Source organism: Paralichthys olivaceus, chromosome 18, assembly GCF_024713975.1.
Source record: "Paralichthys olivaceus isolate ysfri-2021 chromosome 18, ASM2471397v2, whole genome shotgun sequence".
Taxonomy (NCBI): domain Eukaryota; kingdom Metazoa; phylum Chordata; class Actinopteri; order Pleuronectiformes; family Paralichthyidae; genus Paralichthys; species Paralichthys olivaceus.
In genome coordinates this window covers 12,257,190-12,270,035 of record NC_091110.1, presented here as the reverse complement: position 1 = coordinate 12,270,035, position 12,846 = coordinate 12,257,190, and the positions used below count along the sequence as shown (strand labels likewise).

At 38.8% G+C, this 12,846-nt stretch overlaps 1 protein-coding gene across 3 annotated transcripts in view; it reads left to right on the top strand.

The window, feature by feature from the left end:
- The window catches only part of LOC109626469 (WD repeat-containing protein 70), a 34,012-nt gene that overhangs the window by 13,948 nt on the left and 7,218 nt on the right, over positions 1 to 12,846 (top strand). For all 3 annotated transcript variants that reach the window (XM_020082458.2, XM_020082457.2, XM_069513861.1), the window contains exons 11-13: positions 6,265 to 6,364; positions 6,762 to 6,846; positions 6,944 to 7,082. In XM_020082458.2, the coding sequence (XP_019938017.2) occupies positions 6,265 to 6,364; positions 6,762 to 6,846; positions 6,944 to 7,082 (324 nt within the window). The remainder of the gene's footprint in view (positions 1 to 6,264; positions 6,365 to 6,761; positions 6,847 to 6,943; positions 7,083 to 12,846) is intronic.

Sequence of the window (12,846 nt, the reverse complement as noted above, 5' to 3'; positions counted from 1 at the left end):
TCTTAAGTTACTTGTGATAGGATGCCAGCATTCATTAACTGGCAACCAACACAAATTACTGCTCAGACTGATGGTACTGTCATTATAGTTGTTGGTATAGATGTTAACTACCAGATAAAAAAGGATTTTTATCTGATGATGACAGTAGAGAGGAAGATCAGGGAACAAATGCATGTTGAAAATGTATTGAAATCATTCAGTATTTTCTGAGACGTCTTACTTAAAATCACCTCACCATGCAAAAAATCAGGGGGTCACGAACAGAATCATTGTCCCTAGAGCCCCATCACTAGCATGACAAAACCGACAATTATGTAACTGAATTAACTGACGTGTGATGATTGAGTTCAGTTGCACAAAAGTTTGTGGGAGGCCCGATCACATTTTCCCTTTGCAGATTTTCCACTATTAGTTAATGAGGCATTCGAGTGATCAAAGTGTTTATTTCATTTTTCAAGATTCACATAGTTGAGGTAATAGTTGATGTTGGCTCATTAGAAGCATTTTTCTCTCTCATTTGGCTGTTTTCACTTGAGTTACTTGACAAATCTTTGTGAAAATAAATTACTTCCATTGCCGTCAAGAAAACGTAATTTCTTCATATTTTGTCATGTAGATTTTCGGAAGAACTAAACGTTACATCACTGTATTTCTGCTAAAGAGCGTGTTTAGGGGGATTGCAGCACTCGTTAGTCAAGATTTCCAAAGAAGATATAGTGCAGGTGTCATTCCAGTAAAGGTATTGTCTTACATTACGGCTAGCTCTTTTGCTCTTTTCAAACTTATTCACCAGGGAGTCTTAAAACACTATATACCAAAATTTTAAGATGAAAAATAAAATAACAAACCCATATCACATTATACTGTCTAAGACAATCAGGAATATATAGACAAGTAGGTGTGAGTGTAGCTTAATGAACTATCTGGAAAGAAGACGTTTTTCTGGCCTCAATGCTTTGGCTCTTTTCACTCTCATTCATTTGTTCCACTTCATATGTTTTCATCTGTCCAGCACCATATGTGGACAAGGTTGAATGCTTCTGTTATTTCATATAAGAATAGAGACAGTGACAATTAAGCTGCTGTTAGTGAGTTGGAACAGACAGACCGAGGGGCTTATCCAGATTAGTCAAATGAGAAGTAGGCTACACAATAATTACTCCCAACAGTCAACTTTCAAATCACAGAACTCGAAATGCAGTTAGATTTGGGGGTCGTTGTTTTTTCCCTGCAAATGTGTATGAGCTTGAATAGACTCCCACCTCTCCGCCTCCACTCACCCATCTTTCTACCCCAGGGCTGCTCGTAGCGGCAGACTCCAAGTAAATGGGTTAAAGCTCTCAAAATATAATACCCCTCCTTCTCCATCTAAATATTTACCCTGCATCCCATAGCAGCTTACAATAGTCATGTCTCTTGCCTGACCACTGGAGCCTGTCTTGTCTGAATGGCTCAAGAATGTATTCAGTGCCCTCTGCCCTAATCAGCAACCTGTGCCTCTGACTCAAATTCAGCCACAACCCTAAAAAGGAGTTGACCTCTGTGGTTTTACTGCAAGCTCCCACCCCGACTCAGACGAAGCCTGTTGTATTGCCGCTATTACTCATAGTCAGAATATGCAGGCAGATCAATCACGATCAATCACGTACATGACCTTGATCTCGAGCTCAGCCTGAAGAGAAGCTATTGAGGATGACACATCGTGCTCTTGAACCCTGACACTGGTTGATTGATCCTGTGATGGGAGTCAAGTACAGCTCTTTTAGTGGACTGCCACAGAGAGTGATTGCATGCTCCTTCTCTGACCAGAGGGGTCAGTGCCAGAATTACAAGACTGCATTTAAATGGTTGCCAGGTAATGTGCACTCCGCATTGTGCATTGAGGGTGCAGGTCTCCGTTCCAAAACATTACCACAGAGACCTGAGGAATGCTATGATGTCATTGGTGGACTTAGATGTTTCCAGACTTCAAAGTGGGAACCCAGAAGCAGTGGTTTTGATAAACTACACAGTGGGGAATGTTATCACGAGAGGACATGTCAGTCTTTTTCTTGTTTTCTCCATAAGCTGTCTTTGTCACTGCAATCGATCTTTAGTTATGAGCCGGACCAAAGATCCCTATGAAGTTTTATGTGTTTTCTGAAAACTTAACTTGATCCTTTTTTATATTCTGTGATTCTTCCTTTGAGCCCATTTCAATAAATTAATCAATAATTCAGGATACTGTTTTCTCCACTCTATCTTCTTGTTCCAGTTAAACATAAATTATTGTCACCTGCATAAACTGATCACCAGCCCATCATTTAGTCAGCGGCCTAAAAGGATCCTCTAACGCGACTGCACAGTATCAATGTCAACTCATAAAAGATGGGGCTATGGGAGATTAAAACAGACACAGAAAAAAAGTCCAATGGAAATGTTTAGGATTTGATAACCAGCTAGAGTACATACACACCATGAATCAGTCTTTATGGAAGCATTTGGAGCACAATTAAACTGGTCCACCATGCTATCTGAAGGCAGCTTGATCAGATACACTTACAACAGACCTCAGTCCAGCAGAAGATTATTCCTCCAATCATTCCTTTCCACATGTGGAGTCATAGCTTGGGGAAAAGATGCTTTTCCTCAAGCTATTCTTCAACTTTTAGCTTGTACTCATTCCTTTCCTGAACAAAGACCCAGAAACAACAACAGAAGAGAATCCCATTTTTTTTACACAGTGTGTAACTTAGATATAGAGATATACAGTCCCTTTAATAAAGCCCACCATTGAATTATCTGGACACTCAATCCAATGTGATCCTCTAACACACGGCTTTACATCACATCGCCACTTGTTGATTTCCATGAAAGATCAGAGCAGCTGTTGTGGACTGCGGTTTGGCCACTTGATTCTCAGAAAGAAACAAAGGTCAGAGTGAGATGTTACGACTGACTTTACTGTGTGCATCACAAAGTCTTTCAGGTGTGCGGCTGTAAAAATATAGAAGTAGCAGACATGCAGAGCCGTGCAGTATTTATATTGCGATACCCGGTGTGGTCAGGAACAGTTGGCCCTGCGGTAGATTGCTGTCATAGTCTGCTGAGGATGAAACCCAATGCTGCGTTGTTTCAGCTATTTATCAACTCCTGCTGCTGAATGTGTGTCGATGTGGATCAGGTGCAAGTGTGTGTCAGTTTGCATATGCATGTATGTGTGTATATACAATTTTATATAAGCTGCTATGCATGCACACCTGTTCTAAAATTCTAACACAATTATGACGATTTATCCTGAGACTTCTTGGCCAGAGTGAAGGGCACAGCTCACAGAGGATGTCACAAGGCATGAGAGAAGATTCAAACAGTGTATGGGAGTCTGGTTTCACAAACCGGCTGTGTAGATTATCACAGGAAGCAAACACCATGGCATCTACCAATGCCAGCCAACATCAGGATAGTAAGTAAACACTCAGCTTTCCCAACTGCAGTATATGTTCTAGAAATAGCTGGAGTGGGTGTATGTTTGCAATAGGCAGCTAGAATTACCACAAGCTACCTTGTAAAGGCACTACTTTAGATCTGTATCGGCCCTCCCATTTATTTGGTATTTCTATTATAATTGTATGATCGTCTCCCTTGCTGCATCTGTTTTTTTCAATCATTTCCTCTGTGCCAGGGTAATCTCTATTCCTCAATCAGTTTGTCTGTGATTGGGATATGTTCTTAAATATGTATTGTAAAAACAGGCTTCATTCATCTTCAGTGCAAAAGAACCAGATTGAACACAGTGTAACACAGCACAACAATAAAACGGGGGTTAAAATGTGGCATGTGTTATAAGCAGATGGTCTTAATCTTACAAATAAAGACATCAGATGAAAAGAGAAAGAAAAAATTATGTAGAATGATTCATCAGGAGTCGAACAAGAGCTCATAACTTTTCTTACTAGATGACCTGAGGAAACTTGTGGCTGTGATTATAAAGAAGTTGTTTTAGGAAAACAAAGGCACTCTCGCCCTGCAGAGAGCTTTTCTCAGACACTCATTATCTTCCAAACTAGAAACTGGACTGTCTCTGCTTGATTTTTTTTGAGTCGCTTCTGAGCTCGATGCAAAACCACATAAGAAAAGATAATTACAAGATAATTCTTCATTAGCATACCCTTTTAGTCATAGTTCGTTGATCCAACCCAACCTACTTGTGCCCACCATATATGGATTCGTCGACTGTTCTTTGAATGGGAATGTTATGTTTGTATAAGCTATAATTAAACAGCAGTGGCAGTAGTCACTGTGAATGCATGTTTGTTGTCTTTTTTCACAAAAAGCCAGACAGTTCTCTAAGCTCAGCCTTTCACATTTAGCAGCTACTTATTAGGCCTGAGATAGCCTGTGGCCCAACTATTCCACACAATTAGAAAAGGTTTGAAAAAATTACATAATGTACTTTTTCTACTTTAAATTGACCTTTTGACTTTCTTAACCAACTCAATTATAGCGTAGCAAATAAAGAACAGGTAGATAATCAGAGATAACAAATGAGGAAAATGGAATTGAGTCAAAGGTAGCGTTCGATGAAAATGCTGATGAAATGAAGCAGAAAATTATCCCCGCTGAGATTACAGAGGCTTAGTGGCTAAGGCCTGAAAACGTTGAATCCACGTTATCAAGGTAACAGTGTTATCTGTCTCGTCCAAGTGATTAACTTCCCTGCATTTACTTTGGAAGTGAAGTATGGCCTCCTTTCCTTCTATCATGAGGACACATCACTCATTCACCTTACGCGCCACTCACCCATGCTCTTTTTTTGCCAGCGTTTCTCTATATTGCTCTATCTTATCTTTCTTCTGCACTCGTGCTTGAGATTCCTTATCCTCCTTTCTTGGTCAAAAGCCTATATTGCTGCAATTCCCCTTTCCAGTGATTTATTTGCATTCCGTTGAGAATTAATGAAAGTGTAGCTGTATAAACCAAGGTTATGTTTGTTTGAGTGTTAGCCAGCCTACTTTTCAGGCTCTTGCTTCACCAGCGTCTAGTAATGATCGATCTCTGGCTCTACTCAGCTCAGGTAAAACTGCTTGAGGCACTGGGGTGTAGATGTGGAGGAGAAGACACTTACAAGCCATTTAAATTGTAATTCATTTTTGACAGTTGATTAAACATTAAGTTAATTTATCAGGCAAAAATGTAAAGTCAATATGTAAAAAATGCCGTTGTACCCAATGTATAAATATATTTAATATATTTCCAGTTTGGACTGTTTGCTGGACGAATCAAGCAATTTAAAGATGGCATCATTGCTTACTTGCATATAGATTTTTTTTTTAATACAAACCTATGGTTAGCTGGAGTAACATGAACTTAAGTATAATTGTATTTATTTACCTGTCATTGTCTTCTTCATTGCTGTTTATTGTTCACAAATTATACTTCTACACAGCTGCTTTTTTGCCATTAATTTATGTATGTGTCAGAAAATGATTGATGATCAGGTGCTGGATTATTACCTGCAGACTTGGTTCTCGCATATCTGTGCCACAGGAGAACTCCTCTTACATTTTATGGCAGTGTGTATTAAAAACAGCTGTTTAGAGGCTGTTTTTTGCAGAGGAGCCCTGGCTGCAGTAAACTTTTATGCCATAGAAACTGATGAATTTAGCATTGTCTTTTTCATTGACTTCTTGAGAATAATTCATGGATTTTGATGAAGAATGTCAGACATTTAGGGGACAATAAAAATCAACAACTATGTTTTTAAGACGGGAACGAAAAGGTCATTCAGTTACGGCAGTGACAGACTGAGATGTTTGCTACTGGAGTAAAACATTGGCACTTTCATAGTATAATACATCAGGAGATTGTAAACTATGTTTTAATATTAATTACCTGTAGTAAGCACAGCAGCATGTTTATGGAAACTGCACTAAAAGCCAGGACCATAACTTTCATGTGATAATGATCAATTTCATCAAGTTATTTTTTCTTTCTCTGTAATGCCCTTTCAGAGTTGCTTGTTATGAATATCAACAGCATATAAATAAACTTGAAACTGTATTTGCTCAAGCATTTCTATTTTTGTCACTTGCACAACTCTATAATTAGACATAAACAGGAGTGACCCCTGTACTAGACTTTCACTTTCATGCGCATTAGGCAGGACCTGGATCTGAGACTGCAGCTGTGTTACACATCACTCCTGAACCATAAACCACCAACCTACACCAGACCCTGATATACACATAAGTGTTCAATACATTATTTTCTCTTTTTCCCCCCTAGGTTCATACAAAGTTCCACTGTCGGCAAGCACACACTCCAGGATCAGACACCTCCTGCCTCACTTTTTCCTATGATGGCATGACTCTGGCTTCACGTGGGGGTAAGAAAATGCCCCAGAGCAGCTTCTGCTCAGATCTTATGGTTTATCTATTGGCTGATCACTGAAGCGATTCATTGGAAGCATAGAATGAATTCATCTCCTTCCTGATTAAGGAAATAAAAAGGACCCACGCCATCAGGAAATTTCTGAAGACATACATATAAACAAAAACACCAGAATATCTAACATAATCTAGTCAAGAGGTTTCTTACACAAAGATAAACAGGAATAACTCACGAATATTTATATAATGTAAATGACTAATAACTCTTACTGCCTGTGTAGTAAGGACAAGTTGGCACACACACTTTAAAGATATTAATCTTTAAGAAAGTTACACACACTTCAGACTAAATATCACGGTTAACATTTCATCTGTTGTTTATATCTTTTCTAGGTGATGACACTCTGAAGACGTGGGATATACGCAACTTCAGGAAGCCAGTGAATGTCGCTACTGGATTAACCAACTACTTTACAATGTGAGACTCATGTCATTTTATTCACAACCCACCTGTTTGTTCTTATAAATGTGTGGATTATAAACGGATGTTGCATGTGGGTAAATGTCTCTATTAGGACCGACTGCTGTTTCAGCCCAGACGACAAGCTTATTGTGACCGGGACATCGGTGAGGAAAGATGAGGGCAACGGGAAGCTGGTCTTCTTTGACCGAGCTTCCTTCCTGAAAGTCTATGAAATAGAAGTCACCAACGCAGTAAGTTTTTACAAACAACAACCACAAATACTCTCATTACTAGATATTTTTCAGATGGTTGATTTGATTTTTTGTTTATAAAGCAAAACAACCTAATACACAATGGAAAAGACACATAATGAATCCAAAATGACACAAAATGAAAACCTGATGAAATCAATGTGGGGGTTATTTATTCTCAATGCAACTAGTTTGGTCTCAAACACAAATGCATTGAGATATATTATATGGTTATATCTTCAAAATACAACAGTAGTATAACGTCTTATTTTACAGCCGTTAACATTTGACCATTCCGCTTTAAATGTCTATGAATTGATAATCAGGTCAGAAAGAGAAATTTGTTTTTCTTGTGTCTACAAATGAAATCAAAATATCAAATAATACTCTGGCACATACTAGACTTATTTTCCTTTAAAATCACTGTCTCTGAGGCTAATAAATTCCTGGCAACATAGCAAAATACCTATTTTCTCAATATGAATCCAGGATGATAAATTAACAGCAGCACGATTTGGGGGAAAATGCAGGAGACGTCGTTGAGAGTTATTGAAGCAAAGTGAAGGTAAAAAAGGAAACTTACAAAATGGTTTGAGGCAAATTCGGAGAAATCGGAATGATGTGACCTTTCGTTACAGAAAGTAAGTCCCACAAAGCTTTGGCAGGACGGTGTTTGCTGCTTTTACGTGTTTGGCCTTTAAGTCATATTTAAAATTAAATTATCTACTGACACAATAAACATGTTCCATTCACATGTGAAGACAGCACTGCCACACACTTTAGCATAATATGTACTTTAGACTATCCCTGCTTTCCCAGAAATCCATTTGGTAAGGGCAACCAGCCATAGGTGCTGAGAAAAAAAAGGGCAGAGGTGCTGTCCTCAGATGGAGAAGTAGCTTCATGCTCCTCCTCTCGCTCTGTCTTCAAGTTGGTTTCATCAGATTTAGCCCCTGTGTATCTGTAGTCATAACAGTGAGGTCCGACAGAGGCTAATGGCTTCTTACTTGGACTCCTCGACTCAGGCATGACACTTTCACATGGGCCATTTGAGTGAACATGTTTGAGAGAGAGGGGAAAGAGACAAAAGCTGGGATTGTGTGGGTGTGTATGTATCCTCCTGCTATGCCAGCCAGCTGCTGTTAGCCTGCAAACCTTGGCACAGCATCCACACAAAGTTCACACACCACTGCACAGTTGCACTAGCTGAGAGGAGAGGAGGGGGGGGCTGTGTTCTGGTCGACCCAATTTATAAGAGTGAAAATTTAATTTAAAAAATAACCCAAATTTGCTTTTAGTTATTGTCACTTTTTTAATCCAAATATGACCTGAATTCCACTTCAGAGATCTTGGATTAAAACAGTAGCAACTGGATTAAACTAATATATTAATGTGTCCAAATTAAAGGTTTACTGTTAGATTCCAGCCTGAGTGTAAACTTTCAAGCACAATTTTAGAGCTTCCTCACCCTGTCAGTGCTGACACTTGAAGAAAAATGACAGTATGCTGAAACTGAATTGACTGATTTCTCTGTTTCTGTGACTTAAGGTAGAATGGTATTCTTTGTTAACAACTCCTGTGTCACACTATGGTCTTAATCTACTGTTTCTGCAAGTTGAACCACATAAAAACATGCCAGAGCTGAACTGTGTTTTCCAGGTAAAGCCCACTTGAATTAAAAGTGTTTGGTTCAACTTGTGTCACTCAAAGACTGTGAGTTAGCATTTGCTCTCACTTTTACTGTGGTGAGGATATTGCTATAGGCACCATCAAAGAGAGACCCCAGACACTTTGGTTCAGAGAGTCTATTTTGAACTTAACAACCCCCATCCTCCCATGCATCAATCTGTGGACGTTTGTCTTCTCTTACACTTTAATAAAGAGGGTAAACATTTCGAAGTGTTTTTCCATCGGCCTTTCACTCGTTCCACCGTCTGCCATTGTGAGAAATTGTGAGAAAGCTTCAGCTGGAAGGAGGGAAAAACCTCTTCCTGTCTGCTCAGCCGTTAAGCTGGAGAGAAATCCAGCAGATTTTCCACAAAATCCAAGCCAGTGTTACAAAAATCAGTGCATTCTTGAAACTAGTAAAGGCTGCCAATCGTCTTGGCAACAGCTTATTTGTGTTAATTGTACTTGCCCATTAAAATGTATATGGTAATGATTTAAAGTACTTAAATTATGCTTTTGCTCTTCTTAACTTCAACCGATTCAGTTGATGAAAATTACTGTTGAAGCCAGAGAATTGCAAGAATATAACAACATTTACATCAATTGCTTTTGTCTCCATTATAGCTATAGTTACAGCGTCAACATTTTTGTGTTGAGTGGCCACAGGAACAGAGCAGGGGAATAGAAAATATGTTACATTGGAGTGTATACTATTTGTGTTAGAACTTCTAAGTGGCAGTTTTCATCAGTTGAAAGATGAGATGAATTACTGCAATATCATAAAATTGCATAGAAATGTTTTGTTAATTTTTCTGTATTTAGACATTAATGGAACAAAGAGAAACAGAAAGTGGTTTAAAGAAGCATGGAAAAAAGAGAGGGTGGTACCACATCATGCAGACTTAACTATTTTCATTTCCTAGACTTTTGGACTGATGCATTTAAAGATTTTGGATGTTTACTTTCTGCATAAAATTCATCCTCGATATTCCGTCTTTGATCCCAACTTTCTATTACTCTAACAATCTCAGTTAAATGACCCATGTCAGAGTATATTGATTACTCCATTTTCTCAACTAATTTTGATGCAGACATTTTTGTTTTTGCCACAGATCAGTTGATCTGGTTGACGTGCACTCAGTGAACCTGATGAATGTGCTATTTACTATGTTTACATCAACCACCTGCCTCTCAGATGGCCCAAGAATTTAAGTGCAGTCTTTATAAAGTGTCGTACCAGGCAGGCGAGTGAGAGGAAGGGCCACCAATCATTTCTAACTAAACAGTCTACATAACCCTGGACCTGGACCCATTCAGTAAATACTTCAGACACTCTTAAGCTTATCTTAGTCCATCAAAAAGGGAATGAACCAGGTGAGACCCTGCTGACTATCAAAGCATCGAGCTTTCAAATGGAAATCTAGTGAACCCCCCCCCCTGCACTTTCTGTGTATGTATTCACATATATCAGATAACATGTATGCACCTGACATCCGGCACTATGCATTGTGTCATTGACTGCACTTGCAAGTTTGCAGTACACTGAGCCTGTAAATGTAAGTTATATTTCTGGATCTGGTTAGGGTGATATGGCCAAAATGTTTGGAAGTGTATATTGAACTTTTATTATATTGCTCCTGATCAAAAATAAATTGCGATAATAACTATAATTTTATTACCTCATCTTACTTGTCGAATACTGTGGTGTGAATTGTGACTCTTTCCAAAACATCCTTTTAGAAAACTTTGATATAAAGTAAATAATTGGTTAAATTTAAAATCTGATAACACCAGATTTGTATTGGTGTCACTATACCTTATGAAATATATCAGATAATTACAGTGTCACTGATATGATATACTTAAGCTTGGTATTGATACTATGTTTTATTCACAGGTCAAAACTTAAATACTGAATGACCCTTTGTACTTAAAAAAAAAAAAAAAGATTTCAAGATTGCGACTCAAATAAGATGTTTTGCTGCATAGACAGTGATTTTTGCAACCTTCAACCATAGCTGCTATTTGTTCATTCTTCACCTGCAATCATGCTTGATAAACTTTTTTCTTGTACATCTTACCAAGTGAATCTCTGAAGCTGTAAACACTGTTGTTCCAGTTAAGTACTTCATAGTAATGAAGGGTACAGACGTCCTGGACATGGGTACAGACTTCCTGGACATGTACCCACTCAGTGTGTTGCTGAAGTGCTAACCGTGGCATTTTCCTACCCTGCATTCACTTGGCCTGTGTAACTCAGCCACTCTGTCAGAAGCAGTGTACACACTCGCCAGAGACTAAACAAGGCACACAGCTGTTGTGTCCCATTAGTGCTACATAACTTTATTTCATAATCAGCACACATACTGGGTGAGTGGCTGTTTTCTTATTTATCCCCCATCAGCCTTTGGTATTTTTAGCTGACGGCCTATAGGAGGCTGCTACTGAAGAACTGACTGATTAAAGTTTCCTCCTTCACGATGTGATGTAATTTTGTGGACGTGAAGCCTAAACAGGGGTTCCTAGAGTATAAACATGCTGCTCTGAATATCTGGAAAGTAGTCTTACTATTGGACTGGACTGGGCTGTACTTGGATGTGGATATCTCAGTGGATCCACCTGGGGGTGGGCTCCACTTAACTGGCCTGTTTGAGGCTGCTCTGCTCTCTGTGGTTTGCTTGTTCCACCGTTGACAGAATGATTTGTTTGGTCTGAACAGGCAGTTTTCTGAACTCCACTGTGTTGTCACTTTTATTTTGGTTTTGCTGCCTGATTTGGGGCCGTTCTGTGTCGTGTTGCTGAGCACCGGATGAATTTCTCCAGCTTTGACAGTACCTGCAGAGTGTAACAGAATTCCTAACTCTCTGCTTCCCTTGCATGTGGGGACTGTCTCAGTTGCTAAAGCAACCATGACAGGCATATTCATAACCCATTACACATTTACACTGAAGCACATCCACAAACCGCAGACTTCAATTGGTCATGATACATACATGTTAAAGCATCTTTGGAGCGAAAAACTGCAGGTTTAACAATTCAGAATAATTTATTAAAAGAGACACATTATGTTTAAATTCAGGGAATAATTTTAATTCTGTGTTATTACTTTAAGAGGTTTAAATGCGCTAATATTCTGAAAACACATCACTTCTCTCATTCTGTTAATCGCTGCAGTTCCTCTTTTCAGTATATCTGTTTGGTTGCTTTAGTTCCTGTCTCTTTAAAATCTAAGCCCAGTCTGCTCTTATTGGCCAGCTAGCCCACCGTGTTGTGATTGGTCTTCCAGTCTGCGCTCTCGCTTTACCTGACTTTCTGAAGGGCCTTGTCAGACAAACTGCTAGACGTGCATTATGTAAATGTAAGGCATACAGGAAATATTGACCGGACAACTGACAATATGTTTCGGGAGTGATGTTTTCTGTTGAGGAGAGGAGATCCGTTTACTTTGGGCTTTTTAACTTTGCAGAACTTTGAAAAAAGTGAAAAAGAAGAAGCCTCACCATTCTCCTTTAATTTACAGGAGGTTATGCTGTGATATGCAACACCCACAGTGCAATCAATTTGTAGTTATTAAGTACTTTATTTAAATCATTTATATGTAATCTTCTTGAGGCTTATTTATATATTCCATATATGAGGCTGATGTTAAGCACATCTAGATCTTTCTATCAATTACAGCTGGCTCATGATCTGGTTGAGCAGATTAACCCTCATCTGTCCTTCGAGCCGCACACTATTACTGAGCCGCTGCTATAGTGTAGAACTCTACTTGTAATATTACTGTAGCCAACTGTGCTGATAGTGAATTAAAGTAATTCACAGAAAACTATTTAATTAATTTGAATCCTTGTGTGAAAGTATAGAACTATATTATGTTAAGTACGTTTTATTTATGTGATTATGTTTTTCTTGGAATTTATCATTTCTAGAACACAAACTAGCCATACTTTGATTTTCTGTATCTATATGTATGAGTACTTATATGTGTACATTCTTCAACTTGTGTGGGTCTGTTTGTGTGCACGCGCATCGCGCGCATTTGTGGGATTGAGACTCCTTCCGCTGGTATCATGGTGGGAAGTGGAACAGCTGGGAG